This window comes from Musa acuminata, chromosome BXJ2-3, assembly GCF_036884655.1.
Source record: "Musa acuminata AAA Group cultivar baxijiao chromosome BXJ2-3, Cavendish_Baxijiao_AAA, whole genome shotgun sequence".
Taxonomy (NCBI): domain Eukaryota; kingdom Viridiplantae; phylum Streptophyta; class Magnoliopsida; order Zingiberales; family Musaceae; genus Musa; species Musa acuminata.
In genome coordinates, this window is record NC_088340.1 from 3239953 (window position 1) to 3258460 (window position 18508).

At 40.8% G+C, this 18508-nt stretch overlaps 2 protein-coding genes and 1 long non-coding RNA gene across 7 annotated transcripts; 2 read left to right on the forward strand and 1 right to left on the reverse strand.

The window, feature by feature from the left end:
- Positions 1–1687: 1687 nt before the first annotated feature.
- Positions 1688–6289, forward strand: LOC103976898 (protein SMAX1-like). The gene is made up of 3 exons (XM_009392241.3): positions 1688–3656; positions 3741–4014; positions 4097–6289. Exons 1-3 carry the CDS (start codon positions 2446–2448, stop codon positions 5660–5662), a joined length of 3051 nt encoding a protein of 1016 aa, XP_009390516.2. The 5' UTR covers positions 1688–2445; the 3' UTR covers positions 5663–6289.
- A 2414-nt stretch (positions 6290–8703) lies between these two features.
- On the forward strand, positions 8704–17659 carry LOC108952302 (uncharacterized). Of its 5 annotated transcripts, XR_001977084.2 has the most exons (5): positions 8704–8842; positions 10406–10512; positions 15745–16192; positions 16396–16478; positions 16968–17503. It is a non-coding gene; the product is annotated as an uncharacterized LOC108952302 (long non-coding RNA). The 5 variants fall into 5 exon arrangements; XR_010485022.1 differs by having other exon boundaries at positions 15745–16478; positions 17448–17659; XR_010485024.1 differs by having other exon boundaries at positions 15745–16478; positions 17470–17659.
- Positions 9216–16006, reverse strand: LOC135606940 (glutamate receptor 2.7-like). The gene is made up of 5 exons (XM_065098328.1): positions 15874–16006; positions 12603–13933; positions 11698–12010; positions 11027–11433; positions 9216–10480 (listed from the first exon to the last, which is right to left on the reverse strand). The coding sequence occupies exons 1-5, from the start codon at positions 15995–15997 to the stop codon at positions 9944–9946; spliced, it is 2712 nt and encodes a 903-aa protein (XP_064954400.1). The 5' UTR covers positions 15998–16006; the 3' UTR covers positions 9216–9943.
- Positions 17660–18508: the final 849 nt, after the last annotated feature.

Genomic DNA, 18508 nt, shown 5'->3' on the forward strand with positions numbered 1-18508 from the left:
GAGTTCCTTTTCCACTTTAACCTTTTGTGATGATGGTTCCTTGTTCTCCCAAAAGGAGTTCCATGTTCATCAACTGCCTAACCCTTGTAAAAGGCAGGACCTTTATTTGTCATGATCACAGATATTGGCACAAGGCCATCATAGCCTAGTCAAGTCCTTGCATTTTCCCCTCCATGGAAGATTTGTGAAAGAAGTTTTGATGTGAGGCATGACATGACCTTTTCCTGAGTGGGGGAAGTGATCATTAAAGTATGATGGTTTAGATTTGGTTTGGTAGAGATGGAATACCAACTCTCAAGGAAAGTTCAGACACCCTTCAAAGCAACATGCTCAGCTGCTAACTTTCATAAAAATAAAAAGTGTTCTTTTTCTTCTTCCCAGGACATCATGCAGTATCATCTGAGCTCATGATGGTGTTCATGGACTGAGTCTATTCTTCTTTCCTTCAAAGTTTCCTTTTAATTATTTCATCTTACCTGTTCTTTTTGATGTTTGCCATTGTCTCATTCTATATGTAAAAGTGACAAAAGAAAAGCCAAATTTATGCCCCCACTTTTTTTTTTTTTTTTGCTTTTTTTTGGGAAAAAAACAAAGAGGACATAATGTCTTTACTTGGAGAATTATTTGGACAAAGACCTTATTTATGCAAATAAAGGGAATGTATTGTTTCCATTTCTACAATCCATTTCATTGACCAGCAAGAATAAAAAGCACAACCCCCTACTAATTAAATGGAAAGCAGGTGTTAGTTATCATGTCATAAAGACATAGGTAGGGCACAATTGTTGGGAACTTGACTTGATCATATCCATCTTAGTCTCTCTAATAGATTAGAAAGATTTCCTTTATTGTAGATAAATTAATGCTATTGGGCTTGGTCAAACATCCAATCCAAACAAATTAAATAGCAATAACAAAATGAAAGTTCCAATAGCTTTAGCATTATGTGATGAGATTGTTTCTTTTGTTCCTTTGGCAACTAGATGATCATGTTTGAATTAACTTCTATTAACTGCATCAACCTGACCTTATTTCAGCCTGATTTAATCCATTTCTAGCTCAAGCTTTTTGGAATGGTATGTTTGGAATATTAGGCATTGGAAGCAAATTTATCTATTTTTTTTTTCTTGCAAATGATAAATTCTTGGATTCAAATTTAACATACATCATATTGGGCACAAATTCAACTAAAACACTTAAATGTTTAAGTTACAAGTCAATTCTAATATATATAACTTGATTTCTTCGATCCTTAGTGTAATATATTTTTAATATATATTTCTATGCACGTATAGGTTGTTTGTTTTTCCCTACTTAATCTATACATGTTTTAGGGCGATTTACTCGTCAACAAATATTCATCATCGTTATGCGACTCATCTTCGTCTAGATAAACCCTAGTTCAATCGATACCATGTTTTTAATTTATTCAATCAAACAATAGCTTAATTTTGGCTAGCAAATCTATCTTAGTTCGATCATTTTTTTTTTTATGATTAATTCAAATCAAATTTTATTCACTTGTGTCTAATGTCAGTCTAAGTCAAACTAGTCAACATGATCATCAAATCAAATCTATGCGCATGTTATGTATATACAGGTAAATAATAAATATTGCTCATTTAAAGGGTGTTTCCAGTGAGAAAGAGATCTCAATTCATGTGGTGGTGTGGTAATAATTAAAAGCTAAAAGTGGAGCTTTGACAAAAGCTGCTCACCGACTAATAGAGAACTCAAAGCGAAGTGGTTTACCTCTTTACCATTTACCAACCCTACCGCTGCTCGAGAAGCGCGCAGCCAAAAAGCAATGGCAGGGCAAAGCCAGCGGGCGTGCGAGTCACGTCTCGGCGACGCTCATCATCATCTCTCGTACTACTTTCCCCTTGTAATCGAAGCCTTGGCTGCATCTCTCCATACAAGTACGAGATCGATGCATGGACTTGTTTGCATCTGAAGTCTGAGAGGAAGAGCTCGGTGCAGTTTGGGTAAGTAAAGGACTGATGGAGAAGGGCCGATGGGAAGATGTCAACAAGGCTCTACAGAGTGCTCATGATGGCTGAAAGCAGACTTGGATTGCAAGTTCCCTCTCTCACTGTAGATTTTGTGCTCATACATAGTATAGTGGGGTTATCCTCATCACGAAACACAAGATTAACGTGTAATCTTAGGCAAAAAGGAAGAAGATTCTTGTTGGTCCTCTCTCTCTCTCTCTCTCTCTCTCTCACTGTGAACTACACCTGCGGTTAATCACCTTGGAACGGGTACATCATCTCTCTTATTCAAAGCTGCCTTCTATACTGTGTAGGAGAGACTGTGTCGTACGTCCTTCTTCTATATTGTCGCACTGTATAGTTCGGATTGGTTGGGGCTGCAGAGACCGAGAGGTGTCCTCGTTTGTGGTAGTGTGTGTACATATTGGAGAAGGAGAAAAGGGTGGGGGAATCGATGAGGACGGAGGTGGCGACGATACAGCAGATGCTGACGCCGGAGGCGGCAGCGGTTTTGATGCGGTCTGTCGAGGAAGCGCGCCGCCGACGCCATGGCCAGACGACGCCGCTCCACGTGGCAGCCAACCTCCTCGCAGCTCCCTCGGGGCTCCTCCGCCGAGCCTGCGCCGTCTCCCACCCGCTCCTGTCTTCCTCCTCCCACCCCCTTCATTGCCGGGCCCTCGAACTCTGCTTCTCCGTCGCGCTCGATCGCCTCCCGGCTAGTGCCAGTTCAAGCAGCGCCGACGCCGAGCAGCCGCCACTCTCCAACGCGCTGGTTGCGGCAGTCAAGCGCGCCCAGGCCCACCAGCGCCGTGGGTGCCCCGAGCAGCAGCAGCAGCAGCCCCCGCTGCTCGCCGTCAAGGTCGAGCTCGGCCACCTCGTCGTCTCTGTTCTTGATGATCCCTCCGTCAGCCGCGTCATGCGCGAGGCCGGCTTCTCGAGCCCCGCCGTGAAAGCTGCCATCGAGCACTCGCTCTTCTCCGATTCTGACGCTGCCGCCGCTTCGCCGAGCCTTCCGGGCACGAGGAACGTATACATCAGTCCTCGGTTGCAGCAGAAACAGGGGAGGAGCAGGCCGGACGCAAAGAAGAGGGAGGAGGTCAAGAAGGTGTTGGACATAATGACGAGGGTGAAGAAGAGGAACCCGGTTCTCGTCGGCGACTTCGAGGCAGCGTCGGTGATGGAGGAGGTGCTAACGATGATCGAAAAGGAGGAGCTCGGCATGGACAACCCGGCAACATTACGTTTGGCTCAAGTCGTGTCCTTGGAGAAGGAATTCTCGTCTTCGGAACGAAGCTTGATACCCAGAAAGATCAACGAATTATATGGCACTTTGGAACACGTGATTCGTGCTCGCTCCACCAATGGTGGCATGGCAGGTCTAGTTCTCGATCTGGGGGACTTGAAATGGCTTGTGGAGAGCCCCGGCGGATCCGGTGCAAGCTCGGTTCAGCAGATGGCCCGCGCCGCACTGACGGAGATGGGGCGGCTACTGTCCAAGCTCCGAGAAGGCGACGGAAGCAGAGGCCGAGTTTGGGTGGTCGGGACTGCGACATGCGCGACGTATCTGAGATGCCAAGTCTACCACCCGACGATGGAGGGAGACTGGGACCTCCAGGCCGTGCCCATCCCGCCGAGGTCGCCACCGATGGCCGGCTTGTTCCCAAGGCATGAAACCGAGATTACACTCTGTTCCACCTACTCTGTTGCTCTGCTCATTCTGATCTTGCGACAACTCTTGTATGATTCCAGGTCCGGAGGCAATGACAGCGCAAGCAGCTCGATCATGGCAGCTGGTACCGCTGCCATCGTCCTGACTCGACCATTGGAAAGCAGCAGTTGCTCGCAGCCGGCAGCTTTGTGCCAACTTTGCATGGCGGGCTATCAGCATGAGCTTGCCAAGCTCGTACCAAACGAATCAGAGGGCCGCTCTTCAAAGCCCGGACAGCAGTCAAAGGGAAGTCTACCCCGGTGGTTGCAGATCGCGGTTCCCAGCAGGACACCCGCATCCGATCACCACCTTCAGGTTTGAACTTTGAATCGATTGCGAGTCTCAAATTCATCTCCATGGATTCAAGATACGAGCTAAGGTTACATCGTTTGCACAGATCGAGGAGCAGGAGCTTCTTCAGAAGGAAAAGGCTGAAGAGTTGCTGAGGAAATGGTGTGGCAGATGCACTCGCCTCCACATGAATCTTCGTGCAAATGTTATCACCTCTGGAAGAACTCCGGCCCCAAGTCTTCCGATGCTAAGCTCAAGAAGCTGCACCATTCTTCCACAGCAGCATCTCGAACCAACTCCAACTCGAAATGACGGTGATGGCAGTCTGAAGCCGAACTCACTGGAAGACCATATAAGCCCGGTGAAGACAGACCTTGTTCTGGGGCTCTCGCGGCCTCTCAGTGCCCCATTGCAGAAACCCCATGGCGAGCGCACGGTGGCCTTGTCGAAGAGATCTTGGGATCAATTTAGTGACCAACGAAGCAAAACAATCACAGGTATTCCAGATGCTGATTCCCTGAAGAGGATCTCTAATGGCCTGACCAAGGCCGTCAGCTGGCAGCCGGAGGCCGCCTCTGCCATCGCCGCTGCAGTGGTGCGATTCAAGTCCGGGAATGGTAAGCGGCGCAGCGTTGGGGCCAGGGCTGGTTCATGGCTGCTCTTCACTGGACCCGATAAGGTTGGGAAGAGGAAGATGGCTGCTGCCCTGTCGGAGCTCATGTTCAACGCTGCACCGGTCAGAATCAATCTCGGTAGCCCATCGTCTGCTGATGGTGATGATGGAGAAATGGATGTCAAGACTTTGCTGGACCAAATCGCTGAGGCCATCCAGCAGAATCCCTGCTCCATAATTGTGCTCGAAGACATCGATCATGCCGACGATCTCGTAAGGGGGACTATCAAGCGTGCCATCGAAAGCGGTCGACTCCTGGATTCTCGTGGCCGGGAGGTCAGCCATGGCGGCATCATCTTCATCCTCATTTCAGATCGGTGGCCTGACAATCTCAGGAACTCAGAGGACTGCCATCTCCAATGCAGAGGGTGGCAACTGGAGCTCTCGTTCGGGGAAAAGAGCAGGAAGCGACATCCCGATCCGCCATTGAAGAATGAGCAGCCGCCGAAACAGAGAAAGCAGTCTTGCAGTCAGGGCCTTTCTCTCGATTTGAATTTGGCTGTCAGCGAAGATGATGATGATGGCGAAGAGGGTTCGTGGAATTCCAGTGACCTCACAGTGGAGCACGAGCACAAGTACGGGCAGCTCGCCGTCGACTGCCCAACATCATCGTCGAATGCCTCTGAGCTAATCGATATAGTGGATGAAGCCATCGTGTTCAACCCCGTAGACTTTAGCACATTGAAGAAGACACTCTCCGAGTCGATATCCTCGACATTCACAAGAATCATGGGCACCGGTCGACCATTACGGATCGATGAGGAGGCACTCGATCGAATAGTTGGCGGGGTTTGGCAAAGCGGAGCCACCACGGTGTTCGACGAATGGACCGACAGGGTACTGGTGCCAAGCATCAATCAACTGAGGAGCAATTCAGAGGTCAACAACCGATCTACGGTACGGCTATCATCGGTGAAGGCGAACAACGATACAAACAAGGGAGGCTGCGCCGGGAATTGGCTGCCGAGCTCCGTCAGCATCGCCATACATGGAGCTTGAAAGCTTAGGATATAATCGAAGGATAATTTCCTTTTTCTTTTTCTTGTTCATAGCGATTACATTGATTAGTATCTCTGTTCATGTACTAATTAATGATAATGGAGTACGTTTAATTCCACGTAAATTCTCATGCACCATTGCCAAACTTACCGGATAACTACGGAGTGCAGAGTGTGGAAGACGTCGAGCATCATGTTGTCGACACTCGGGAAAGAGCATGGAAGCAAGAAGCAGCCGTGTCACTGTGTGGGTGCAGCAGCACGTCTTCCGAGAGAAGACAAGCGGGTGGAGCTGCTTCAGAGATGGCAGAGGCCATGGCGAGCACATGACCGATGAACACCGCTTAATCTTTTGACCCATGAGACGATTAAAGCGGAAGCACTCAGGATTAACCTTTGCCCAGCGAGACCAAAAGCTGCGCTGCCACATACAGTCGGTCCCCTTTCTGCACTCCAACAGTCTTTGCCTTTCCCTTTCATTCCTCGCCTTATCCTTACTTTCTCTTATCGAGTAAGAAAAGAAATATCAGAGTGACTGTGAACAGAACCTGTGGTTTTTAGTGGTCCAATTGATCTTTTCTTTTTGTTCTTCCTAAATCCTCATTCTCATTTCATCTTTTGGACTCGCTCTCATCGCTGTTCGATGGTGATCATGTCTGCAATGGACCACCAAAACCAGTGTGCATGGATACCAATTCATGGGGAAAGATACAAGGTCTCGATGGCTCCACAAAGGAACACTGGTCATCCATCTGCAGTAAATAAGAGATCGGCAATGGAATCTAGTTTTAACTCATTCAGCAATCAAACTTTCCTCTTCTTCTCTCTCCCCTCATGAACACCCATGGATTCTGCTTCTGCAAAAGGCTTGTCAAAGCGAGAAGAGGAGAAGAGCAGCTTTTGGACGAACTTTACAAACAAAAGAAGGAAAAGGGAATGTGACAGTGTCAGTTAATTGTTCCCACTTTCGTTCCTGTTTGCAAAGCCACGGCTTCAGCCCTCAACTGTGGGTTGGCAATCGATGGTGGAAGAAAGAGGACGTACTGGCAGTCCATGCGGCCACAAAAGAAGGGCACGCCCATCGAGACTGTGCTGCCGTCCCAGCTTTGTAAGCTTTCGACCTCCAATGGCGTGGTGATGGCTTCTCCTGGCAACTTCCGGCCCTCTCTTTACCTGCGTCCTCGTCGCTTTCTTCAGCTTTTCCTTGCCGTCAGACCTCTCTCTCAGATCATTAAAAGCGTAAAGGCAACATGTTCATCGCTTGGATGTGACCAACCTGACACTGATATATGTTTTCCGGCCCTCTCTGCACATCACCACAACCAGGATTTGGATGTAAAGATTCTCTCACTGTGGATGTTAGATCCAATCACATGAGATAAAATCTAAATTGTGGATCTAAAATCCACTAATATACTGTAGAATCAATGTTTAATTCAGTGATGACTTCTTATCATTTCTATCTATTGGAAATATAGGACTAAATCCAAAGCTACATTCATGATTCTGTCAGCATGTTTAACTGCAGAGAAGTAATATAAACAGGCATTAGATTGTGTGGGTGTTAAATAGAGTGAGTGGAATGGTGAGGCAAGAGAGAGAGAGAATAAGACAGATCATGGGATGCTGGAGAAGAGGTTGAAGGAATTGATTGCCCACAGCCACTTCCACCCAAAACAAGACAAGGTCTGCTTTATGACAAATCCAGTGGGTGCACACAGATGCTTCCAACACCCACCTCACCTTAAACTCCTCCACCTTCTTCCCCACACCCCAAATCTGCCTTTTTCCTGACGAAAACAACACCTCAACTGCTCTCCTCTCTTGCAATCAGTCTCCTTTGCTGTGTGGAGGATGATCATGATGACCACACATCTCAGAGGCCTTGGCCCATGTGAGGGTGTCACCCACTCTTTTCCTCTTTGGTTGTTTACTGCATGGATCCATGCATCTGTTGTTTCTCCTCTCCTCCCATTCACTTGCATGGATTCTTTCCAGTGGCCCTCCACTGTCAGTTCATATGCCTTATCTTTTTGGTTTACCAACAACAGGCACTTCTTCCCTGTTTCTTTTACTGTCATATTGGGTTCCCACTGAGTGGATCAAACCTTGCTAATATGCTTGCCTTGTATTGAAGCAACATGATAAATGGGCCTAAACTTTCATTCACTTATTTTGGGCCTAAAGATGGGTTTACATATGGGCTATCTTGGAGCAAGAACATGCACACACCTAGCTAATTACATATACCCTATAGTTACAGTTAGACCTCTTTAGCATCTCGATTTCTATACCTAAAAAACTTGTATCGAAATCCTTATTAGACCTTTTTACCATTTCGATCCTTAGAGTTAAAAAAGTTTACGGTGAAACATTTAATCCAATTAGGTAAAGCCCAATGACGTTAAGATAAATATTTTACTTTTATAACTATAAAAATTTCAGTATAAATTTTATAAGTATAGAGATCGGGATGCTAAAGGTATTTAACTATAAGAATTTGAATATAATTTTTTTAAATATAGGGATCGGATCCTAAATTTTTAACTATATGGGGTTTAAGATTGAATTACAATAATTTAATAAATATATTATTATCAATTTTAGTTTAAATATTTTGTTGAAGCTTAATAATCCCATAAAATCGGATCATGACAATTAATATGTCAAATAATATCATAGCAAAGTGGACATTGAGTCAACTAAGCCTCACATATACTATGAGTAGATTTGATTATAGACTAAGTTGGATCCTTTAGTGCAAAGACTATCATACATTCCATCACGTTGGATATTATGAGTCTAATGCTACACATCCAAATTAGGTAAAGCAAAAGATTATAGTGGAATATAGAATTTTTTTTTTAATTTTGTTATCATTTTACGGAACACGAAAAAGTGTCCATCCAAATAGTTGAAATATTATGATTTATATTTATTATTATAATTAATTTCTTTGTTGTATGATTGAATTATTTTTCTTTAATAGTTATTTAATTTTGTTCACATTTTTCGTTAATGAGAAATTGCCACGTGGATATTGGGAGGTGCGCGAGGTGAGTGCTCGCTTTCTCTTTTTCCCTTTGCTCGACACAGCAGCGGCAGAGAAGGGAATGCGAGAGAGATCAGAAGGCAGGGAGGAACAGTAGGTCGAGGGGCGAAGAAGCAGCTCTCCTGCGAAGTAAGTTTTCTTCGTGTGTCGAGAGTTGTTCTTATTTTTAGGTCTATGACTTCTTTATGTTGTCATCAAGCTCCGGTTCCTCGACATGTCACCCGAGAACCTCGATAGGTTCCTTTGTCTTGAACCACTTAGCTTGATTCGTTCGACACGGATCTGATGTGGAAGAGAATTGGTATTAGGGTTTCTTGTGTTTTCTGATTCCTATGTCAAGTTTTTCCTAGAAACAAGATAGTAAGATAGATGTTCATCTTGTGCATTTAGCTTTAATCATACTGGATGCACATTATAACATTGTGGTCTTCCAGTGGATGTAGTCGCAGACTCATCTGTGGTTGAACCTCTGAATTCTATAGTGATTTCCCGGCGTTGGTCAAAATTCTTCTTTTCACACCGTCTTTGCAAACTCCAGTTATAATGCACTATGGGTAAGAGAAATCAATGATCGTTGTGCCAGATCTTTTTATTTATGAAAAAATAGAAAGGCCAAGAAGTGAAATATATAGGAGCCCTTTGATCTTTCATCTTAGAGGATTATGGCAATTCATTCGTTTTCATTAGCGAAATTTCCATGCTATAACTTCTCATCAGCATACAACTTTTCTCCATTATATTAACTCCATATGCACAGTTATATATATAGAGCCATTATTGCAACCTTGAAGTAGGCTTCTTTTAGTTCAAAATGAGGGAGGTAAGAGAAAGAAAAAGGGGAATCACGGAAGCACTGACCCATGGCAAACAACACCAAATACTGCTGTCAGGGACTCATATGTCACCATGCATTGCGTTAAGTTTAAAAGCGTCAACTTAAATCATAGAACTTTGTTAGGACTTCATACTTTGAGCTCTTGTCGCTTGAAATTTTTTGCCTATGGTTTTAGTTAGTGGTATATGATTCTGATGGGATCATCTTCGCCTCCTTCGGTTTACGGGATTTGGAGAAATGAAGATCTGATCACTGATACTTGAAACATCTTTGAGAAACTCTTGGAGGTTTTACCATGAGAATGAGAATGAATTAGAAAATGATACATGTAGTGAGCATAATGTTCATATGAAGCTCATATTTGTAACAATTACAACAACAGTACCTAGTTGACCTTATGCAGCTATCCTGGTAATCTCTCCAGAGGAGCTTTCTTCCACTAGGGGGTAATGGGTTGCATCCGAGTCAGTCATAAGAAAACCTTGTTGATTCGGTGAGTTCTCACAGGTTGTGGCTTCAGGGTCTGCCACATCTCCATACTTACTGTTGGTAGCAGGAGATGTATTATAAGGTCCATCAGCCCGAAATGTGTAAGAGTCCATGTCCTTGTTGTTGTAGTATCTTGCCCAAGATCCAATTCTTTGCCAGATTGGCTTATTGGAATCAATACCTTTTAGTTCATGCCAATTCTTATGGAGGAACATAAGTAAGAATATGAAGAGGGCACAAGTCGATACCACTCCAGTGATCATAAAGAGTCCCCAGAAGTTACGGAAACTAAGATTATCTGAGCTGATAATGCTACCTTGTTTTAGACAAGCATTCTGATCCCCAAACCATTTCCTCTCTATCTGTAGGATGCTGTCTCCATCAGTCAAATTCAGGATTGCCCTTGAAACATCAGGAACCAGAGGGGAACCTTTGGGAAATACCTGCAGGAGTAGCAGGTGCTATCAGAATTAAGGTAAGCATTTGCACAATCATCTAATAAGCATTGTAATATGGTTCAAGTAACAATTAGTTTCCTCATTACCATCACTAAGTTGCAAGTATTTCTTTACATTTGCATTTACAGTTGAATATATAGTTCTGAAACAATTCATTGTTATACATGGAACTGTTTGATATCAAAGTAAAGTTTATTGTTTTTATCTCACTTCATGATGTTCATTTGACACAATTTTACTTGGACCAAGTTTGGTTGTGGCGGAGACTAAGAATGTTGCAGACCAATATCAGATTATGTTTCGCTGAAGAAACAGAAAATACAAACTAACTTTAATCCAATTTTCTAGGAGACAGCTCATATTCATTGCTTTGCTAATTTGCTGATAAATTCAAGCCTCTGAGAACTGTTGCATTTAATAAGTAGATCTACTTTCTGACTTCTCTTTATGATTTACTAGTTTTCTTTTGTTGTAAGTATTTCTACATGTGGAAGGCTCACAAAAGAGAACAAGAGAAATAACTGAACTCACAAATCCAAATCCTGCAGTCTTATAAATCGGTCCAATCATAGTAAATCCCGTGCAGTGCTCTGCAAGAAATAGCTTGATGTATGGAATTTCATGGACAATAGCTGAAACACCACCATTCTGACTTCCCTTTGAGAGGGCCTCAAAATATTCCCCAGTTGTCTCATAGGCCCTCAACTTTGACTCATCAAAGTTTAGTTGCTTCAAAAGACCTTCCACAAATGATCCTTTATGATATCCGACATAGTCCCCATGCTTAAGGAGCTCATGCACATCAGTCACTGTTGGTTGAAGCTGTTGCACTGTGAGCATTGACGTCAAGCTAGCAGTGTAGCTTGATGTGAGTACCAACACCACGAATACCCATACAATTACAACAAACTTAGATAAGATATTCTCTATCTTCTCTCCTGCAAGCAAGCAAGAAAGAAACATTTGACACGATTCCTTTTGTCCAAGAAAGGGAAATGGTTCAAGCACACAGAAGGAGTGTCTTTGAAGGAAAAAAGGGCGAAGCATATAGGTGGGTCAACAATATTATGAGGCTGAAAAGTTCATATTATCCAACAAAATAGAAGTTTCTGAATGCTCTTTAAATTCAAGTGACATTTTTGAGTAACTGGTGCTTGTGCTAAAATTTAATACTCGTAGGGCAGAGAAATCTCTTACGCAACTGTGCGAGAAGACTAGTGTCGAGAAAGAGAAGAAAAAGATGGTCCCAAGCTGCTGGGAGAAGGGTCCCCTGAAATCAGTGTTTATCCTGTGCTCCATGACCCAAATGACAAAGCCTGTGTAGATGACAAATGCCAAACTTCCCAGCCACATATCCAGAGTCAATGGCTTTAAGAAAACCCATGCATTCTTCTTTGTACCATCTGTAACGGGAACTATCATTGATACACCTGATTCGGTAAATGGCAATGTGAAATCCACGTACAAAGATCTATTGTGTCTAATTGTTACATCCCCCACCACAGCGTCATATTTCTGTTCTCGTCCCATAAAAGCACAGGAGAAACAAGTTATTGTAGTAAAATATTTTATGGCAAATTTAACGGACACTAAATTTGTGCCATTTAAGTGCAAGTGGAAAATTGAAAATGCTTGTTCCACAATTTGAAACTTATAATAGTCCAGAAAATGATCATCTGTTCTATTTAATAGTTCAGACAATTCTGAGAAAAGCTGATTAAGCAGTCCATTACTTGCAACGCAAAAACTTGTCCGTATCAGTTATTATATGAGGAAGATTATAGTGTAATCCTTCTAACCACGTTATGTAATTAAAGACTATATTAAGTGGATTGAAAATAAAAAAAACATTCAATATATGTAAGAATTTTTAGTTGTAACTCTGCTTCCTCAATTTGTCAGGTAAACCATGAGTGGAGATAAACCATTTACAAACCACAACCAATATCCACGATAATTTATTGAACAACTAGAAATGAATAAATCGATTGATGCCAAAGTATCAGATTCTTAAACAGCATGAAATCTGTTGTTTAATTATACTAGATGCACTACTTGTTATTATCATTAGTTAGCTACATCTTTCTTGCTCTTATTCATTTCTCACCTGAAGATAGACTTGGTAGGTGAGATCATTATATGAACCTCCTAGCTCCCCTTGTATAGTCTTAAATGGAATATACTCATAAGGAATAGAGTAGCGTAACTTCTTTATTACTGTTTCAAAAACATCGATGCAATATCCATTTCCCATGGTTGAATTTGTAACAGGATCTGTTTCTACATTCATGAGATGAGGAAATCCTTGGGTGACTGGAACTCCAATCCTTAGCTTCTTTCCACTTACCGGAATCTCCCATCCCTTTGGCACTGCATTGTAGTCCCCTGGCCAGATCACAGTATTCAGATCAGTAATCAAGGTTGAATACCCTTTAGTATTATTCAGCTGTTTTGAGATTCCATATTCTGGGGTCCAAAAGCCTATCCCTCTTTCTCCTTTACCAACCACATTAATTATTTGGAATATAGAGGATCGCAATTGTCTATCGATGAGATAAAACTCACCACTTAAACCTTTAAATCTACTCTCCAGTATTGCTTTCAAAAGCTTTGGACCATTCATCGAAGCTCCTAACGTTTCCAAGACTGTTGAGTTTGGGACAATTCTCGGCTTTCTAAAGCTAGCAACTTTGATACCGATCTTCTCAGCTGCCATTGCCACGGCCCAAACTGTATCATAAGCCCATAGTGCAAATATGCTCAATTCGGCTTGCTGATCATTGGGATGATCTTGCTGAAATCTCCGCTTCCATCTGGTAGTGAAATCATCAAGTTTTCTTGTCTTGGGTACATACAACTTCACCCCTAAGGTGCCCTGCATTGATTCAATGACAGAAGGGTCAAGTGAGTCTATGATGTTTGCGAGACCATCACTCATTATCCACACAAACCCTCCAGTCATCATCCCTGCCTCCTTAGCATTTAAAAAGAGACGGGAACCCATAAAAGATGACACGTGCACAATGAAGATCCTTGTTTGCATGGTCATCAGTTTGTAAAGTTCTTCCATGATTTGATCATCGGTTGCTGATACTGGTATGACACTGTGATAGGGTACACGTGTATCTATTCCTTGCAAGGCATTTACCAGGATAGGTATAACACCCCTACCATAGTCAGTGTCCTCATAAATCAATACCACCTCTCTCCATCCATAAGCCTTGATAATGGAGGAGATGCTGTTCACCTGAGATGAGTCATTCAATGTTGTTCTGACAAAGTATGGGATAAGGGAGGAGGTCAGTGTGGGGCTTGTTGCAGAAAAAGAGATAATTGGAACCTGACTTCTGTCACCAAGCTCCGCAACAAAAGCTGCTTGAGAGGATTTCTGGGGTCCTATGATGACTTCCACCTCAGAGTTCTCTATCAAATCCAGAGCTGGTACATATGAAATTAACAGGTTTCAGCTGGAAGAAAACTGTAGTGGAAGAGCTTAATAAAATTCTACTGGTTATAAAGCATTGAACAATATGTGAAGGGAAAAGGAACCAAAAATAAATAACCCTTTTTCCATTTGAGAAAATTTAAAAATAACTTATGGGAGTAAGATCCTTAAATCCCAATTTTGTGTCAAGACATATTATAGAAGTTTCTAGCATTATGTGTGATGGGGAACATCTAGATTTATAAAGGATTTCAGAAGAATTTATACTAGGCAAAACAAAAAATATCATTAATTAGTTGGTCTAGAAATTCTAAAAATTGTGTGAAAATGTGAAGTGTCATTTGGTCTTTTCTAGGTGTAAACATTGGAACTCTGCTTTTGTAAAGTGTGCACTTATATTAAGTGCACTCTTTTTCTTCTCTGCTATAATAAGTTCTAAAACTATTTAGGTCTCTTAAAAGTCACATTTTTGGTTTCTAGGAGGTATAAAAGTTTCCTAGGAGGTTACTCTTGGTGATCACTGCTTACATTGATTGTCCTAAGGCTTCTAAACCCCTACAAATAGTAAGCTTGTCAATATTATGAAGAAACGAAAAAATCTTGCATCTTCTCTCTTCTCTAATCTCTAATCTTAATCTTCTCTTTCTGATTTCTTTCTCAGATTTGAAGAAACACTTCAGATTTCTTTCTCTCCTCTCTAATATCTAATCTCACTCTTCTCTTGTTCTATTTCTCTTGCTCTCTCTCTTTTTCTCTACCCTATTCTACATCAATATGTTTGTCATTTCTATATCATGTTAAAAATACTGGACTGCAGACCTGAATTTTATCCTCTTGTTAAAAATACTTCATATGAATGTAAATCCAAGCGACAGGTGGATCAAGCTGTCAGCAGCATAGTATTATGTGGTACAGCAAATCCCATTCAAAATTAATGATAAAAAAATAAATTATTCGAGATTAACCAGTATTCATCTTTTGTGAAAATTATACATATAACCTTAGTTAATGTGCTAGATTTTCATTAGTAATCAATGTGAACACCTTCATGGATAAGAAGAATGTGGAGGATCTGAACCATTATTAAGTGTTAATTTTTGGTGAATAACAAAAATTGAAACACTATTGCAATTTTTTGATTTTGCTCAAAACTTTGTTCAACTTATGGTTGACTGGAGAACTTGTCCAATTACAAAAGTTCAGAAGAAAGACTTTGAAGGTTCCAGAAATAAATTTCAACTTCTTAAACTGACCTAGATTGTTTCTGATTGATGAATAAAATACTCGTAGCTGTATAAGAGTTTACGTTTTCATGGTACTCTTCCATGTTTTGTTCTCTTTCTGTTTAGTGTTTGTTTTGTTCTTTTATTTTCCCACTTTTTGCTAAAAGGGAGCAGGAGAAACGTACTGTGACAGGGAAAAACTTGCATTTTAAGCAGTGGATACTTGCTGTATCACTCTGTTCAAAGTTTGTGGTATTTATTGTCTTGTCATAATGCCATCCATAATTTATGGTCTATCTTCACATATTAAAGGCTCTTTCTTATTCTCATGGTAAGAGTAGTAGGTGACCATTGACTTTCTTTGTATGGAAAATAATAAAGAAATTGTCAGCTTACTTTTTAGAACAAATCAAAAATGCCAAGTTGACTTTCTTTGTTATGAAACTGCTTGACACTTTCCTAGATTCTTGTGAATGGTTTTCACATTGATCAAGATAATAGCAACTATACATGAGTCAGGCAAACATTCCTATATTATTTCTCTTGATTAACCTGAATGGATTCGTATTCTACTAATTTAGGTACAAGAGAGTGGGATGCATAACTGCAGAATTAGAGTTACTGCTGTTTTGTTCATCTTTTTCTCCTTGTTGTGGAAAGAAGATGGGCTTGGACTACTCAAAATGAGATATGGAAGAACAAAAAGCTACCTGCTGATGCAGCTTGGATCACATCACTCTTGGAATCCTTGGTGTGGAAAACTATCCTGGAAGTGTAGTTCCCATGCATGGCATAGAAGTCCTCAACTGCCATGGAAATACTGGTAGAACCCATCTTCCCCACCAACGTGCCCAGGTCGAGGATGACTCCTACATGGAAAGCAGCAGTCGAGTTCCTGCTTCCATTCTGAGCTGCTGCTGCTGCTGCTAGAACAAAGCATGAATAAACAAAGAGGAAGAATCGAGTTGTTCTCTCCATGAGCTATGGTTGTCCAAAGCAAACCCAAAAAGGTCTCCTTTATAGATGCTGGTAAACTCTGAAGTCAACTACCAATTTTATACCTGAACAAATTAAGTTAGGCTTTGGAGGGCAAACTGGTGATTATGCATTTTGATATCATATCGGATGGTTGAAACGGTGATTGTTGTTGGGGAGTTTGATAGATTAGATAGTATCCCTCTTTTCAGCATAATATTACATGATTCTATTTTGTTTTCCCTTTCTTGCGAGAGTTTTCCTTGAGGAGCAGAAGATGGAAGCTCTTCGGGTGGTGATTGAAGAGGAGAAAGATGAGGTAGTGCACGACCCTTAACAGGTAGGGATCTTTTAGGTTTTTCTTTCTCTCTATATTGTTGTTTTCACTGCACAAATGATTTTGGTATGATCACATGAACATCCTCTCTTGCTATATATCTGGATAAAGAATGTGTTTTCTTTTATACTATGTATTATGCATGCGAAATATTCATCCAAGAAACCTGATAGCATTCTGAATTCCTAGAGTTTCCTCCCACCATCATTGGGGTGGGAAAGGAATGTTGTTATGGCTGCGTGCAGCCATACAGCAACCCTATGAATAGGTGAAATTCTATGCATATACCTTTATATGATATCTTAGATTGTTACACATGGATGAATGCCTATCATGATGTATATGCATGTTATTGTGAAATACTTGATGTTGTTACATGAAGAGTTCCTGATGCTTGTGATATGATTATGTACGATATTGTGATGATGATTATGGACACTTGATTTTCTATCAAGGGTAGTAGGCCAATACTAATAAGGCGATTCCCTTCAGATGCTTATGAGACCTTAAGGGATTAGCGAGTCGTCAAACGTGATGATTGTTCGGTCTCCTGCTCGGGATGGAGGAGTTGTGTCGTCACCATAGCGGGTGAGACATCACTCCATCAGTTGTCGAGAGTGTGACATGATTCCTTTCTACCGGCTATCGAGAGAGTCGAGTCATCTCGATGAGTAAGACGTCTCCATCTATTATTGAGAGAGTGCATCTCGAGCGTCCAAATGCCATTGATGATATATGTGCGCAATGATGCATGATTGCATAAGTTTGATGATGTTATTTGTTATTATCTATAGAAGAATTCTTTTCTACTCTTTTTTTTTATTGACCCTATCGATTCATGCATAATATATGATTAGCTTTTACATATGATATTTATGTATATAGCATATTGTTGTTAGCTTACCCTTGACTTATTTCTTTTCTCTACTGCACATTTGTGCTTATTTTATTGTTTACCGGATTGCAACAAAGATTGAAAGGAGGATTCTTTCAGAGCTTGGGTGGAGAGTTACATGAAATGAACGAAAGACCAGACGACTTGATTGTCAGCTTGATGATATTTATTTTATAATATACATTCCTTGAAGATTATATATTATAAATGATTTGTAACTTTATAAGATGAATTTTGGGGTGATGGTTTACTCACAGTGCAATTTACTAGCTTGACAAAGTCTTTTACACGTTGGTTTGGCACATGTAATATATTACACTATCTGGATGTATTTTATTGAGCTACATGATGTCTGACTAAGACAGTAATCCCACATATTATTATTACATGTTCTAAGATCTTTGGCACCGTGCTTCGACTGCGTATATGCAAGACCTGATGCTTATTAAGCCACTGGAATGTGATATCGTCATCATTAGGAGTCGGCTCATTTTTTAATGGGAGTTAAGGAGTGATGACGGATTCTTTGTTGGTATCTCAATTGGGATCTCTTTTGCAGACTGCGACACACCATTTCCAGGCGTTTACTTTGTACATGAAAGATCCAAGAAAACAGATTGTCAAAGCGTTGACTAATTATTTTTCAGTTCCTGAGGTAAGAGGCTAACTATGATATAAGATCTATTTTTTCCCTTAAAATATTAATTTATTTTATAGATTTTTTTAAAAAAAATATATTTTGGATATTTTTCAATCAATTTGCTCATTTTATTTTTTTTTCAAATAGCGCTTCTAATTTGAAAATTACTCAAAGTGTTCCTGAATTTTTTTTTCGTTTGCTACAATATTTTTAGCATGTTACAATGTTTTGGCCATCATAACAAAAATACCATAAAACTTAATTAAAAATATTATAAATGATATAAATAGAATCTTAACATTAACCAAACTAACTATAAACCTAAAAATATAATATTATAATGATCTATAAGCTATGATAACCAGAGAGACACGATATAATATTACTTATAATATTTTTTAATATCATTTATAATATTTTTAGTATATAAAAATACTATAAATGTTATTAAAAATACCATAAAGGACCCAAATAAAAATATTATAATAATTAAAAATG